Source organism: Carassius auratus, chromosome 42 (assembly GCF_003368295.1).
Source record: "Carassius auratus strain Wakin chromosome 42, ASM336829v1, whole genome shotgun sequence".
NCBI lineage: Eukaryota > Metazoa > Chordata > Actinopteri > Cypriniformes > Cyprinidae > Carassius > Carassius auratus.
The window spans coordinates 615,331-631,088 of record NC_039284.1 but is presented as its reverse complement, the minus strand read 5'-3'; the positions used below and the strand labels follow the sequence as shown (position 1 = coordinate 631,088).

At 34.5% G+C, this 15,758-nt stretch overlaps 1 protein-coding gene across 5 annotated transcripts in view; it reads right to left on the bottom strand.

The window, feature by feature from the left end:
• LOC113060381 (myelin transcription factor 1-like protein) overlaps nt 1-15,758 on the bottom strand; it is a 146,173-nt gene that overhangs the window by 82,242 nt on the left and 48,173 nt on the right. For all 5 annotated transcript variants that reach the window (XR_003278239.1, XM_026229246.1, XM_026229248.1 and 2 more), the window contains 3 exons: nt 15,109-15,219; nt 12,370-12,418; nt 12,178-12,211 (listed from right to left, as the gene is read on the bottom strand). Coding sequence is in view for 4 of the 5 variants with exons in the window: in XM_026229246.1 (XP_026085031.1) it covers nt 12,178-12,211; nt 12,370-12,418 (83 nt within the window). In the remaining variant the exon portion in view is untranslated. The remainder of the gene's footprint in view (nt 1-12,177; nt 12,212-12,369; nt 12,419-15,108; nt 15,220-15,758) is intronic.

Genomic DNA, 15,758 nt, shown 5'->3' with positions numbered 1-15,758 from the left:
ATCCTCCATCAATCATCTTTCCACCCATCCATGCATTATATTTATATCCATCATCTTTCCATCCATCAGTCATCTTTCCACCCATCCACCAGTCTATTCATCCATCACCTTTCTATTTATCCATCTATATGTCTACATATCTATGTAGTGTATCTATAAGTCCATCCATAAAAAAACCTCTTCCAAAGCACCACCGATTCCACCACATGTATCTTGTCTCCCTACCACAGAAAGATGCACATTTCACCCAGCCTCGTCACACTGACATGCAGCACAGCTCAGGTGCAGATTAACCAGTGTCCATCCGTCAGGTCTCTAGATGATTGGCAGGTTCCATCTCTCTAGAATGTAAGTTTGTTGGGCTGACCCTTCCAACAGGGCACTATTTAATCTGGGAGACCACGACCGGAAACTCATTGCAGGGCTGACAACACGCAAGGCACCCTGGCTCTCCAGGGGTGACTCCTCTGTGTCATCAATAATGCTTGTGACCAAACATCGCAAAAGCACATTAAAATGCCACTCATCCTGTCCGATGGCTTTCCAAATAAATCAGGCGCTGTTTCTCACAGGCCTGGTGTGAGGGGTCAGGCAGACAGCAAGAGGGAAAGGTGGTGGCAGAGTGTGCTAGTGGTGTGACGGGTTATAACCTGTCTGTCTTATCACATTCATGTCAGTCATATAAGGGGGAATTTAGTCCTTGCTGCACACGCGGCCTTCAAAGATGCATTGAACGGTCTGAAAACTAAACGGACAAAGTTATAATGAATGTTGCATCAAGGTATTCATGATTTCTAACAAATGCAGTCAATGCAGTGGGATGACATGTGAGAAGGACAGAATCCTGTTTTATTTCTTATTACACGGCTGTCAAGAATACTTGACTCAATTCAATCCCATCATTCTGTGCTCAAATATGTAAGGCATAACGTACAGTCAGCTGGTTACTATAGCAAAACAAACTCTGCTATGTTGCATCGACATCCTAAACACCCTGTTGTTGTGAGAGTGAGATACATTGTAAGGACATGTTTTTGAGAATAAAAGTGCAAATGGTACTCACATAAAATTATTCTAGTCTATTCAAGTATGATACAGTCTTATAATACAAAATTCAGGAAACGTCATCTTGTACATTTTATTTTAATATCAACAGCTTCTTATTGGGTAGAACTATATATTTTGTTCTCTCAAACAACCAGAGTTGGGTGAAGTTTTTGTCTGAGTCAACCCCTAATGGTGATGTATAGTTTGTAGGGGTGTGAATCTTCAGATAGAAAGAGAATCTTTTCAATTCAATTGGTATAAAACTTTGTCTGTTGCACTAAAAAACAAGGTTTTTAATCAATAAAAAATCTGTTCAAAGATAGTAGGTCTGCCGCTTGAGAAGCTTTATGATTCATCCTAATATAAGAACATGCTTAGGCTGGCTAACAATATAGCCTCTAATCCTATGCATTTACTGCATAAAGACTTTGAACTATTACCGTCACAACGGAGGTATAGAGTTCCCAAATTTAACAAAGTGAAGCTGAAAAATTATTTTGTGCACCAGGCAGTCCTTGCACTGAACAAAAACACCTAATCAGAGATCAAGAGTATTGGGACGGTGTTGCAGATGTATAAATGTTGTATGAAATGTATAATTGAACTGCTGGAGTGAATGTCAATGTAGAATGTATGTTACATGTTGTAGTAAACATAAATACTGTTATGCAAGAAAAATTTCAGACACAGTCTGACAATAAAGTATAAAGTAAAGTAAAGTAAATTCACAATTCAGTGTTCAATTCGATTCAGGAACAATTTTTGAAAATTCAATGATTCATTTTGATTCAGTGCAATTCACAACAAGATTTGATTCAGTTTGATTAATTATTTCTAAGTCAATCAAAAAATTTTAAGTAAATTCATAGACTTTTGTACAGTAAAAGATCATAATGTGGCTTGGGTAAGAAAAAGACAAATAAAGATTGTTTATTGCACCAAGCAACCTGAAAATAAGCACATTAAAGGGTTAGTTCATCCAAAAATGAAATTCTCTTATGTCACATGGACTACTTTAATTATGTTTTTCTTAACTTTCTGGACACGGACAGTAGACCGTACACACAGTTTCAATGGAGGGACTGAGAGCTCTCGGACTAAATCTAAAATATCTTAAACTGTGTTCTGAAGATGAACGGAGGAGGTCTTAACGGTTTGGAACGACATGAGTGAGTTATTAATTACATAATTTTCATTTTTGGATGAACTAACCTTTTAAATGCGTACATAAGGCTCTTTGAAATATAATAAGAGAATACAATGTACATTATTCTTCAACACACAGTTTAGTTTTTTAGTGGTGTAACATTTCAGTCATTTTCTCAGCGCAGTGATTACACCTTTAAGAGTCCTTTGATTGATTTGCTGCTGAAGGGAAAGCTCCAAATGGAGATCACACAATATATAATAGTGAAAAGAGACACAGCGAGAACTGTACCTGAAGGACTCTAACTAACAAAGAGCTTCCTAAAGTCATATGCTTAGTAATTAAGCGCAGCTGGTCATTGGCATTACGTGCATAGCTCTGCGTGTCTGATGTGATGAGAATGGAGACAGGACATTAGAATGAGAGATTTGTGAAATGCGTGCATGTTCTGACTGCTGGTATAAAAGCATCTCTCGCTGTGCCACTACACTGCGATCTATATGCTCGAGCGGCAAGAGTGCCGTCGCCATGGTGATCTCCGGCTCAAATCCAAGTGGGATTTGCCATCTTGGCAGGCAGACAACGAGGAAGCCAGCAGGAGTGATTGAAATACTGGAGGATGGAGAGAGGCAGAGAGGTACAGAGAACCATAACATTAGGTCTAACAAAACTCTGCTACAAAATGACTCAAACACAAAAGCCAGAAGGAAGAGAAAGTGTTCTTGTACTGAGCAGACATATCAGTGCTTCTCTACCATTAAAAAGGCTTTCAGAGAATGGTTAAGGTCAATGAAGGTTCTTTCAGCAACCAACCTGTCCGAATGCATCTAAAATCACTCTATCATACTTTCTTTGAACCGCAGCACATTGGCTATTCACAAAAAAAAAAAAAAAAAAAAAAATCTGCATAAAGACTGCATAGAAAAGCTGAGGTTTTCAAAGAAAACTGAAATCTATTTAGTCTCATTTGGGTATCAGCTCTGGAAAACAGTTGCAACTGCACACTGGAAACAGTCAGTGTACATGTGGCCCCCAAAACCATTGTTAAAACACTTGTATTTATATTATGTGAGCACCAAGAGCGTTCATAACATGCGGTCCAATTTGAATCCACAAGGAAAGGACTGCACAACAATCTCTTTTCAAAAGTGATTCACAGATCCCAATCAAACATTTTAAAATGTGATTATTTTTAAATATTTATTTTATTTATTATATATATATTTTTTTTTCCATTAATCACGGTTTTTATTTATTTAAATCATGACAGCTTTCTTAATAGTTATGGCATGTTAATGGATATGACAATATATTTGCTGCTGCTGCATAATACCATGACCGATTTAGACTGGTGATGCTGGCGGAGACGGAGGGTTTCAGAGGAAATGTCGCACTGCAACCGAAATATCTGCTCACGGCAAACACTGAACAAGAATATTTAAATGTAGAATCTGCTGAGCCAAATCAACGTGTTCCTTGTAGTACATGACTTGATTGCTAGCAGATTGTATGTAAAGGACCTATCAGCTTGTGCTATTTAGAGTTTCATGACTAACCCAGATATTTAAATAAACACCAGCTCATGACAATTCTACTCACTGGCCTTTCTAATTAAATTAACTGCTTATTTCGTACTCATTTTTAGCAATGATAATATTATATGCAAGTAAAAGTGTATTATTTAAAAGTATGCAGTCAAATTTGATACAAGTGGATTTATTTGCATTTATTTCCACATACACAAGGTGTAGGTGCCTCATGGCTGCTCAATAATAAATATATATATATATATATATATATATATATATATATATATATATATATATATATATATATATATATATATATATTTGATCAAATAATTTCAGCCTTGATGAGCAAAAGAGACTTCTTTCAGAAAACATAAAATAATAACAATGATGTGTCCAAACTTTTGACCCAGGTAAAAATATATTAAAACATTTTTTTAAGGTTAGGAGTCATGTTTGTTTCAAGTGCTGTTTATTGGGGGCCTCCAAATATACAGAACCAGTCCTGATCTCTCTATTAATTTTATTGTGTTTAAAATGATTTAATCCCAATGGATGGAAATTTCATAAACAAAAACAAATCTTAAATAGTTATAAATATTAACTATGGTTCATGAACCCCATGAGTTCATCATTTGAAGAAAATCCATTAATATTGTGAAATATTATTACAATTAAAAATAATGGTTTTCTATTTTACTGTACATTATAATATAATTTATTTTCAGCATCATTCCTCCAGTCTTCAGTATCACATGATTTTCAGAAATCATTCTGATATGATAATTTATTATCAATGTTACAAACTGTTCTGCTACTTAAAATTGATTTTATAACCTGTGATACTTTTTTCAGGATTGTTTGATGATTAAAAAGTTGCCTAAACCTTTTATAACAATAAAAGTCTTTGCTATTTCTTTTTATTAATTTAATACATCCTTGCTGAATATTACTTTAGATTATTTTCTGTATTTTTGATCAAATAAATGCAGGCTTGACGAGCATATGAGACTTCTTTCAAAAATATAAAAAATAGCATTGTGTCCTAACTTTTGAGAGGTACTGTATGTACATATTAATCACAGTTTATGTAAGGTCATCTCTCTTTTGTTTGTTGAAGATTTTATTATAGCCACATTATTATTATTATTATTATTATTATTATTATTATTATTATTATTATTATTTATAATAATAATAATAATAACATGCAGGAATTTGTTCTGTAATTTATTCACAGTTCCTGAAAACTACTTGAGTAAATTAATATTATATTACCCATTTATTCAGTATCGACTACAGATATTAATATGGATAATTTGATATTATGTATTGCATCTTAAATATGCAAGTTAGCCATATATTTTAACCATATTCATACTTTTTACCAGAATGAATGTAATAGTGTCCACAACATTCATGCATTATTCATTCATTCATTCATTAAGAAATCTTACCAATTTCATTTATGTATGACTGACAAATACGCATCGCATTAAGTTTACAAGCTTGTCTGTGTTAAAACTGTGTATTTCTAAATGAATGAAAATGTTATATGCAACATAAATATGATGAAGCTCACTAGTTTTTTTTTTTTTTTTAAAAAAGAGCTAACACCAAAAGCGCAGAAAAACCTGGAATATACAACTACTATGAAGAATAGAAAGGTACAACGTGGCCTTCCCTTGAAATATGGAATATTTTGGCTTCATGTGAAGTGGACCCCCTTTACAGATATCTGACAATAGCACTTGATTAGACACCGCACACTGTCTATTGTTAGTAGACCTCCCTATGCAATTTGGGTTCCTCCATGCAGTCATTCAATCATATTAAGCCTCCATTAAATATGTAAATGTGGTTTGCAGTGGTGGGCTGTGATAGCACAGGAGGGTCTGCGAGTGATTAATGTACCTCAGTGCTGCTTGACTAGCTCTATTGATAGAGTGCTAAGACTGAGGGCTTGGGTGGCCATGAGCCAGCTCGACTGTCCCAGCTTTCATTTGGAAGACCAGTCTCTCTGTTTCACTCTTATTCTGTCTTTCTGTCCCAGCTAGAAAGGTCCAGCGCCCAGCTATCATACCAGTTTGTCCGTCTGTCCACCTGAAATCCAGCCCTGCCAGCCTGGCCGCGTGCCAATGCTTTTAGCAATGCTATCTGTCAAGGTATGAATAATACAACCCTGAAACCGTCCGCGGAATCCAAATGAGGAGGAAAATGCTCCACTTCAGCTCCCCGACATGATTGAGCCAAGAAAATACAATTATTTCAGTCCATCTGCAGCAATGGAAATGAATGTATTCATGCTCTTTAGGAGAAAAGAACAGTGATTGAATGAAGAAGGAAATAACAAAAAAGCAATACCTACAATTAAATAACAGGTCAAAACGAATGACCTGCAATAAAACAACCACTAATGGTCATCAGAAAAACAATTAGCCACTAGACTTAAACTCAAACATCCCACATGAGCACCCAGAAAACAGGGCACATGCTGGGCCAAGGCACGGACTTTAATTCAGGGCTATTATAATTAACAAACAAACAAATTAATATATAAGAAAAAAAAAACAGTTATACTTATGTTAACATAAAAAAAAAAAAAAAAAAAAAAAACATTTAGTTAAAAATAAACATTTAGTTTAACTAAAATAACTAAAAACTAAAACTGAAAAAAAGGTAAAATATATATAAACATTAAAAACAATAAAATAATAATAAAAAACACAACAAAACTACCAACACTTTAACAAAACTGTAAATGAAAGCTGAAAGTATAAATATAAAAAATTATTTGAAATATTAATAAAAGCTAAAACTAAAACCATAAAAATTGTTAATTGAAATTGAAATAAAGGAGATAAAATGTCTATTATTTCAGCTAGTTGCCAATTATAAAATGGTTATAATATTCAATTAGTAAAACTTGATATACTAAAATAATAAAAAAAATAATAAAAAAGGGAAAATATATAGAGATAATAAACAAATAAAAAAATAACACAAACAGTTTACTAAAATTTTAACAAAATTATAATGAAAATTATAATGAAGAAAAAGAAAGCTATAATATCTATAATGAAAAGCTATAATGAGTTTTAATTTCACAAATGGCAAGTATAACACCTGAAATAGTATGTTCTTGTAAAATGCACTCCAATAAACTTTGTTTACAAAAAAAAAAAATACTAAAAATAAATAAATAAATAAATAAGTTAAGGTTAATGGTCAGGTTCAGGGTTAGTACATTGTTATTACCCTATTAATGTAATAAGTTATAAAATTGCTTATTCACTATTTACATTGTTCTGAAAAGTTCTTTGCATACCATGGTGCTTTCTTGGTGGTACATGTCCAAAACACACAGTATTACAATTGCATTAAGTCCAAATATTAATTGCGACTGTTATACAGGATAAATGACCTTTCCAACAACAGTCAATACCTCGACCAATACAATCTGCACAGAAAGCTGTGTGTGCATAAGGAAGCTGATTTCTCACACCCATATCTGCCTTACATCAATACAACAGCAACAGAGTATTTATGCAGTTATTCAGCTACGCACATTATTCAGCCCTAATCTGGTTTTGCTCTGCTTATCCATTTCACCAGCGCATTGCTGGCACACACTATATAAGCAATATCAATAATCTATTTACTGTTCCCATAATTACTTTGCGTTCAGGCAGTTCGGTTGAATATCAATCCATCATTGGCTAGTTTACGTACGAACAGCAGATGAACCATAAATGACAGTATAGTGGGATATTTGTAATATGGGGTGACACTCCGTTATTCAAAAAGCCACGGCTACATGAAAGATGGAAATGTAAAGATGTGATTGGTTTTGGTTTGGTAATAAAACACTAGGGCTCAGTTACAAAGCCTAGGGTGCTGCTCTGTTGTCTACATACACTGCTACCTTAAGGCATCAGCTCAAGTGCACTGGAACCTGAAATCGGTTCTAAAAGTACTCTTTTTAGTAAAAGTTTTTAATTTTTTTAATTTTATTTTTTTTGCATTGCATTGCATTGCATTGTTGCATCATCTTCCAAACATAAGGAAATGGCGTCATTATGAGTAATAGACAGATATATCAAGAAGGAAGAATTCACATCTTACTGCCCATGATGCCTTAATATGCTGTCTAGGTAGACATCTGTCTAGGGTTTGGAACAGCGCTTATATAAAGCAAAAAGGAGCCTGTAAAGTCGACTCTCAGCTGTCTGATAGAATGCCTAAAAAAAGAGGCAGGCTGTAAACTGTAGCTTCCTCATTAGCTCCAGCATCTTATTAACAAATAATAACAGTCGTGCTTTGTTTTTACCTCTCCCCACATGAATTATTCAGCTTCCACAGATTTGCTCATGATTCTTTTATGGAGCATCTTGTGCAACCCAGACACTAAATGTCAGTCAAAACATTGATGTCACACGCTGCTGTAGCTATTTGCATGTGTGTGAGTGCATTAGCGCGAGGTCTCCATCAACGCTGAATAATGTGTGTCAGTCTTGTGTGTTGGTGTGTTGTCATCTTGCCGCATCTTCATCAAACAGTCCAGACAGAAGATGTGTGATTTCTGTCATTTCGGCAGCTCAGTTCAAACCCTAAACCTAATCCCAATCCAATCCCTGTCCTTCTTCCATCAAAAATATAATTTATCAAGGTCACATTTCAACCCTCCCAAAAAAGTGTGTCTGTCTATATTCTTTGTTTCTGCATTGTGACATTATGTTCATGACATTTAGGCAAACAAATTAATTTAATTAATTAAAAAATTCATAATAATAATAATAATAAAATCAAATAAAAATACATACAGTTTTATTGTTTTATGGTACAAATGCAATGTTACAATGTTAATGTAAATATTTTAATAAGTGTGATACTATGTTTTAACTCTATTGCAGTATATATATATATATATATATATATATATATATATATATATATATATATATATATATATATATATATATATATATATATATATATATATATATATATATATATATATATATATATATATAAAATGGTCATGACAATTAAGCAGTTTTCTCCTTCAAATACGTTTTTTTTTAAACATAATGCAGATTTTTTTATAATTACTTCTATTTTTCAGTGTTTAAAACAGTAATTTTTACTATATTGTAGTAAAAAACTATTCATTTTTGCTTTACAGTAGCAATGCAATTTTACAATGCACAAAAGCTTATAATATATATATATATATATATATATATATATATATATATATATATATATATATATATATATATATATATATATATATATATATATAAAATCAAAATGTAATATTGTCTATTGATTTCAGCATGAAATATTACCTGGACACATTTCATGAAATTCACCCATAAGCTGTGTAGCTTCTACAGAATATACTTGCAGATTTGAATCTAGAAGGAAAGCAAATCATTTTACACACAATTACTGGAGACTTTTGTGTCGCCATGGTTACACAGCACCTGTATAATTGCATGTCTGATCTCACGAGGTACATGAGGTGGGTTCTGGGGTCGGGCCAGGCAGGAGGGTGTGACTAATCTCCCTCATGATGAGATGACTACCTGTTCCTGTCAGCACCCCCACCTCTCAGTTTAGATCGGTTCCTCGTTCATCTTCTCACGGAGCCAAAGGTCTGCTAGACGAGCCGTTTGTCTGCAGGCTCCTGTAATTCCACAGCCCCCTCAGACGGCTGCGCTGATGCCTGCTACAAGAGCGAAGCCGTGTCAGTCATTCAGCCGCGAGTAAACTGAGTGCGGGGGAACAGAAACTAGTAATCTTGAATCTGAGTAGGCGGTCTGAGAGTTTAGATCACTGCAAGCTTTTGTCAAATGTGTGTTACGGGTTTTAATGGCTCATTTTATAGCTGCTTGCCACCAGTGGAAGTATGGCACAAATGTCTAAGATATGAAATGTTAAACGTTAAAGGGGATCATTGTGTCGGTTGGTGCTCCCAAGTGAAGTCTAGTTCAGGAACGAACAACAGATTAACATGAAATCTTCGTTTTTGACAATCCCTTGAGGTAATAGTGTCACTGCTTTTAGTTAGCTACTCTCCAACAAAAAGACCTAAATCATAAATGCATAAGCAATACAGTATTAGGCTAATAACAATATTATTTTGGAGACTGGAATATTAGCCTACAAGTGGCTACTTCAATTAATAAGTTTGTGTGTGTGTAAGTTTTTATATTGGCCATAAAACAGAGGCGAATGGATTAATGGAGGGTGCACACATTCAGTGAGTATGTGACTGAAGTCACGGATGAGGAGCACATTGTACACAAGCTTAAGCAAAGTGTCAAAAGGACTAATTAACATATTAATGATCCCACCTTAGCACTGCAGCTCCCGTTGGATAGTCAAAACACTTCGATAAGCATGCAAATGAGAAGCCACCAGCTCAAGAAGAAATGATCTGAAGCGTGAAAGAAAAAGATAGAGGAACAGAGAGAGAGAGAGAGAGAGAGAGAGGCTGATAGTAATGATTGAACCGTTGTTTTGTTTATCTTTAATTATCTGCTTTAAGCTGCTGGTGGAGGTGACATCAAAGAGAGGGAGCGGGTGCACAGTAATGCAATCTTCACCTACATCTTTCCCTACCTTTCATTCCCAGGCTTTCTTCTCCAAAATGCCAATCAATACAGCACAGAACCAGCTGTCCATCAAATGTCCAGTGACCATCAAACCAGCTGTCAGATGCTGAAGTCAGGTGTGATTCAGACAAGGGTCACTGAAGATCAGTTATGAAAATCCTGTTGATTCTTTACCTTTTCCTATAATTAAGAAATTTAGAAACTAAAACTAAGAAAAGCTAAAAGTGAAAATATATTTTATTTATACAATGAAAGCTCTCTGCCATTATTTGTTGCATGCAGGTGTCCCGAATGTTTTTTTAGTTACATTTTTAGGCCAAACATATAAAGCTGTCAGACAAAAATCCATCAACAGATGTCCATTCAGAGATGGAGACTGTTTGCTGGCCGTGTTTGCAGTTGGCACAAAGACACAAATGCTCTTCTTAAAATGCTGGACAAGTATGTCATCCTTCCAGCTGGTAAATTATGAGCTTGAAAAGCATTTTGGACTATAAACATGTAAATAGGACTGAAATGCACAGAAATATGCTTACTAAAAAGTCCTTGTGAAATGTAATTTGTATCACTTAAAATTTATTTACTTGGAGAAACACATTTACTGTATGAAATCATGAAATGTATCAGTATTTTATCAGCTCGTATTAATTGAGAAAATTAATGTTGGTCAATGTAATATTTCATAAACAAAACAATTTGCAAAACAATTTTTAATTTGCTATAATAGAAAAGACACATTTTTACTTAAAATAATAATAATAATAATACAAAATTTAGCCAATGTTTAATGTAGTTTACTTAAAATAATTAAGGTCAGCTTTGAAAGTCTTTAATGATTATTGCAATGTAAAATATGCATTCTGTTCTCAATTAGGTACTAACAACAACCAAAAAAACTACACCATAAAAATGAACGAAACCCACAATAAAACTCTCTTTTAGACAAACTGAAATTAACAGATTTAAACAGGAAACCATGATTTTCGAGTAGCTTGATATAAAAATGCATTTTTTTTTCATTTGCATTTAACCAGTTCATTTGTTCTGGTTGTCATAGTTCAAGTGAATTGAGCTTTGGTGATTTTAGCGAGACTAAGGTCATGGGTTTGATTCCCAGGGAATGCATGAACTGATACAACTGAATTAAATTGAGCTGAACTGAATTACAGTGTGTTGGTTTGTATAAATGTATCTGTCAAATCATAAATGCATTAAAGAATTCAGAGTGTTCACAGTATAAAGAACAAAGTCATCCGAGTCATTTTGAAAGCATGTTTGCAAGAATGTCCTGGTCCAAATACTGAGGTTGAACCAGATTGTTTTTAGGATGCCAAGTGTGTGAAGAAGTTCTGATCCTACAAAGAAGACCCACTCATGATTTATTTCAAAAAGATGCTGTCGACCTCAAGCCTTGTTTAGCTCTATAAACAAATAATAGTAGGCAATATGCACCCAGTATATTTGTTAATGTATAATAACTAGAGGTGTAGAGTTCTCACACCATTTTGGGAAAATGCTGTAGAGTGTTACATTAGTCTAGAACAACCTTCAGGTTTGGAAGTGTGTATTGGAAATCGTTGTATTACTTGGCTCTGGCAAAAATTAGCCATATGTCATTGTACAGACAAATAGTTGCAGCTTAGCAAAGTGACACTATATTATCATCACCCAAATGGATTTGACAGATGGAAGGAAAACAGCAGAACAGGAAAGCGTGATCACAACACTGCTTATTGGCAGCTATTATCCAGGTAAAGACCTCTTTGCCAGCCTGTGGGTTTATGTCTGTGTGTGTGTGTGTGTGTGTGATTCAATCTGTAAAAACACTGACCTGAACAGCTCTTGTATGGCTGGCTCCAGGGGAACTGTGAAGGAGCACAGAGAGAGAGACAGAAGACAGAGGATGTGGGAGGTCAGTTGAAAGGGCAGAGGAAGATTAGATTACCCCTCAAATAAAAGACCAGTCTGACCGTATCGCCACATTACATCTGTGTGTTATGTGTAAGTGATGGAAGGAGAATACCTTTTGAGCATGTGCGATGGTGCTTCTCATCTGCTACATCCACCTCCATCTGCAGAGAGCCACAAAAACAATACAAGTTTTTAATAAACACTTTTATTTGTAACATAAACCTATATTTATGACTGTTAAATGTTTTTATTTTAAAATACTAAAACGAATAGTTCTCCCAGAAATGAAAATTGCAACAGAAATGTAGCATTGCATCAGTGTCTCAGCACTGGATGCTCTGCGGTGAATGGGTGCCGTCAGAATGAGAGTCCCAACAGCTGATTAAAACATCACAATAATCCACAAATAATCCACAGCACTCCAGTCCAACAATTAACATCTTGTGACTTGAAAAGGTATGTGTTTGTACGAAACAAATTCAATAAGGTCGAACTTTTTTTAACTAAATTTTAACTTCAAACCATCAATTCCTGCCAAAATGTGCCAAATTATTATGAGTCCATAATAATGTTTCCTCAAGTGAAAAAGTATATTTGTTGTCTCTAACATCAATATCCACTCACACATTTATTTAGAGCTGTTTTAGACTGTTCTCGGCTTGTAAACGGTGCTTGATCTGTGCAGATTTCTATCTTAATTCAGACAAGACTGTTTCACTGGAGGAAGTGTTATTATGGATTACTTTGAAGTTAAAATTAAAATGTAAAATGCACACAAGACAATAACTGATGGACTGGAATGGTGTGGATTATTGTGATGTTTGGACTCTCATTCTGACGGCACCCATTCACTGTGCACATAGTGATGCAATGCTACATTTCTCCAAATCTGATGAAGAAACAAACTCATCTACATCCGAGATGGTCTGAGGGTACAGATTTTTTCTAAACATTTAAATTTGTGAGTGGACCATTCCTATAAAACGGGATACTCATGTCAATTTATTTAGCATTCCTTTTTTTTTTGGTGAATGTGCAAAATTTCAGATTCAGTAGTTGCTGTATATAAATAACTACAAGAATAACAAAGCCCAGTAAATGGTAAAACTATTTACAAACCAGAGAATTTATGATTATGATAATGAATTCTAATAAAATTATACTAAATACCAGTCTTCAACATCAAGAAGCAGAATGGACTATTTTTGTCCATGTAAAATAATGGAAGCCTGAACTGTTCCATTTACAAATGGCTTACATTAAAGTAAGGTGGATAGCTTGATGTGCAAAATAAGTCATTTGAAATTTGTCTTCCTAAAAATTGTAACAGTGCTTTGCCCCAAAACATTGATCTGGGGGGTATTCCAGAAAGCAGGTTATGTGATGTACCCGGGTATGTTTAAGAGTAAGTAAGCGGATAACCTCAACTTTCGGTTCCAAATACGGAGGTCACTTTTCAGGGTATGTTATAAAGTCATAGCAGCACACTCTCTGAACTTAACCTGCTCCGGGGCAGCATCTGTTCCAGGGACAGTTCACTTCAGCGAGCCTTCGGTGGGCGTGACAGATACCGCACAAGATTATAATATATATATATATATATATGTGTGTGTGTGTGTGTGTGTACCGTATTTTTCGGACCATAAGTCACACCTGAGTATAAGTCGCATCAGTCCAAAAATACGTCATGACGAGGAAAAAAACATATATGAACTATAAGTTGCATTTATTTAGAACCAAGAACCAAGAGAAAACATTACCGTCTCCAGCCGCGAGAGGGCGCTCTCGCGGCTGGAGACGGTAATGTTTTCTCTTGGTTCATGTCTCGTGGTTCATGTCAAATTAATTTAGATAAATAAGTCGCACCTGACTATAAGTCACAGGACCAGCCAAACTATGAAAAAAAGTGTAACTTATAGTCCGGAAAATACGGTATATATATATATATATATATATATATATATATATATATATATATATATATATATATATATATATATATATATATATATATATATATATATATATATATATATATATTTGACATGTTAATGAGGAAGCACTAATATAAGTAATAAATAAGGCAATATATTATTCTAATATGATTATTTCTTTTATTGGCATATATAAGAGTTATCTGTATAAATTATAAAACATTATGACAAGGTAATGTTTAACTTATATTTATTTATTAATTTTATTTATTATATTTTATATTATCTCACAAATGGATTGACATTTTCTATAATGTGTACATTCTAAATCAAAATACATATCTGATATGACTTAATATATAATTAGCATAAAACAAACAATGTAATTTACACTCTCAAGGATACAATTTTAAATGAAAAAATAAAAATAAAAATTGCACAGTCATCAATAAGGTGGCGATATGCACTAAGCATATAAACAACTAATGAACAAAAGAAGAAGAAAGAAACAGCTTGGCGCGCTTTTTCTTAGCGTCTGTTTCTATAGTGACTCGTCGATTCATCGCTCTGTTGAGAATGTCTTGAGTCTTAATCAGGAACATACTCTGAGTTGAATTAACTTACTCCCGGACGCATTTTTGGAACAACATACCTCGAGTAAGCAAGGTTTGGGGTTAATTAACAGAGAGTTCAGGGTTTAGTTCACGGTAAGTTAACCCTGCTTTCTGGAATACACACCTGTTTGTATGCAGACAAGCTCAAAACAGCAGCATTGGCTCAACCAATGGCATGAGTGAAGGGCGGGACTATCTGTTTGTCCAACCAATGGCAGATGAGGGACATGTTCAAGTCTGCTAGTAGCAGAAAATCCACAGTTAACTGTGACAGAAAAAAAAGTCAGTTGTGTGAAGTGGTACCTGATGTAATTGACGGTTTAATTGCTCTTTGGTTCAGACCTCTGTTTGCCCCACGGCCCTCTCTGTTAGACGACTGATAAGAGGTAACTACACCTCCTCCAATTTCATTTTCTGAAACATGAAAAAAAGATATAAACCTGTAACTATAGACATAAATAAGCTTGCAAATCACATTTACACTGGGAAGCGTGCAGCGGCGTAGCAGTTTTAATATCTTCCACACATACATTTGTCACTCTCAGCTTCAAGTTAACCAAAATCAATGGTGAAATGTGACTTTTCTTTAGCTCGTTAGCTTTATTTCCCCATTCCATCTAGAATACGACAGATTCAGCTAATTCTGCCTTCGCCGGTTCTGTTTAAAGGAGGAATAAACCGCAGTTGAGACAGAGGAACTGCTTTTATTTCACATTCATTCTGCTTTTCCAGTCAAAATGATTATAGACCACATGTTCACAAATCACACACAGTTTCTGTCTTATGTTACATTTTCAATACCAGCAGGGATAGGCACATTAAATACAACTTCTTCGTTGTGTTTGCTGCAAAACATGTCATTTGCCAGGTTGTGGAGCAGACAATATTATACTGACAGAGAAAATATTTTGAGGGAAGATGAGGAACTCAAACAGCTCTTGTCTGCTTGGCTG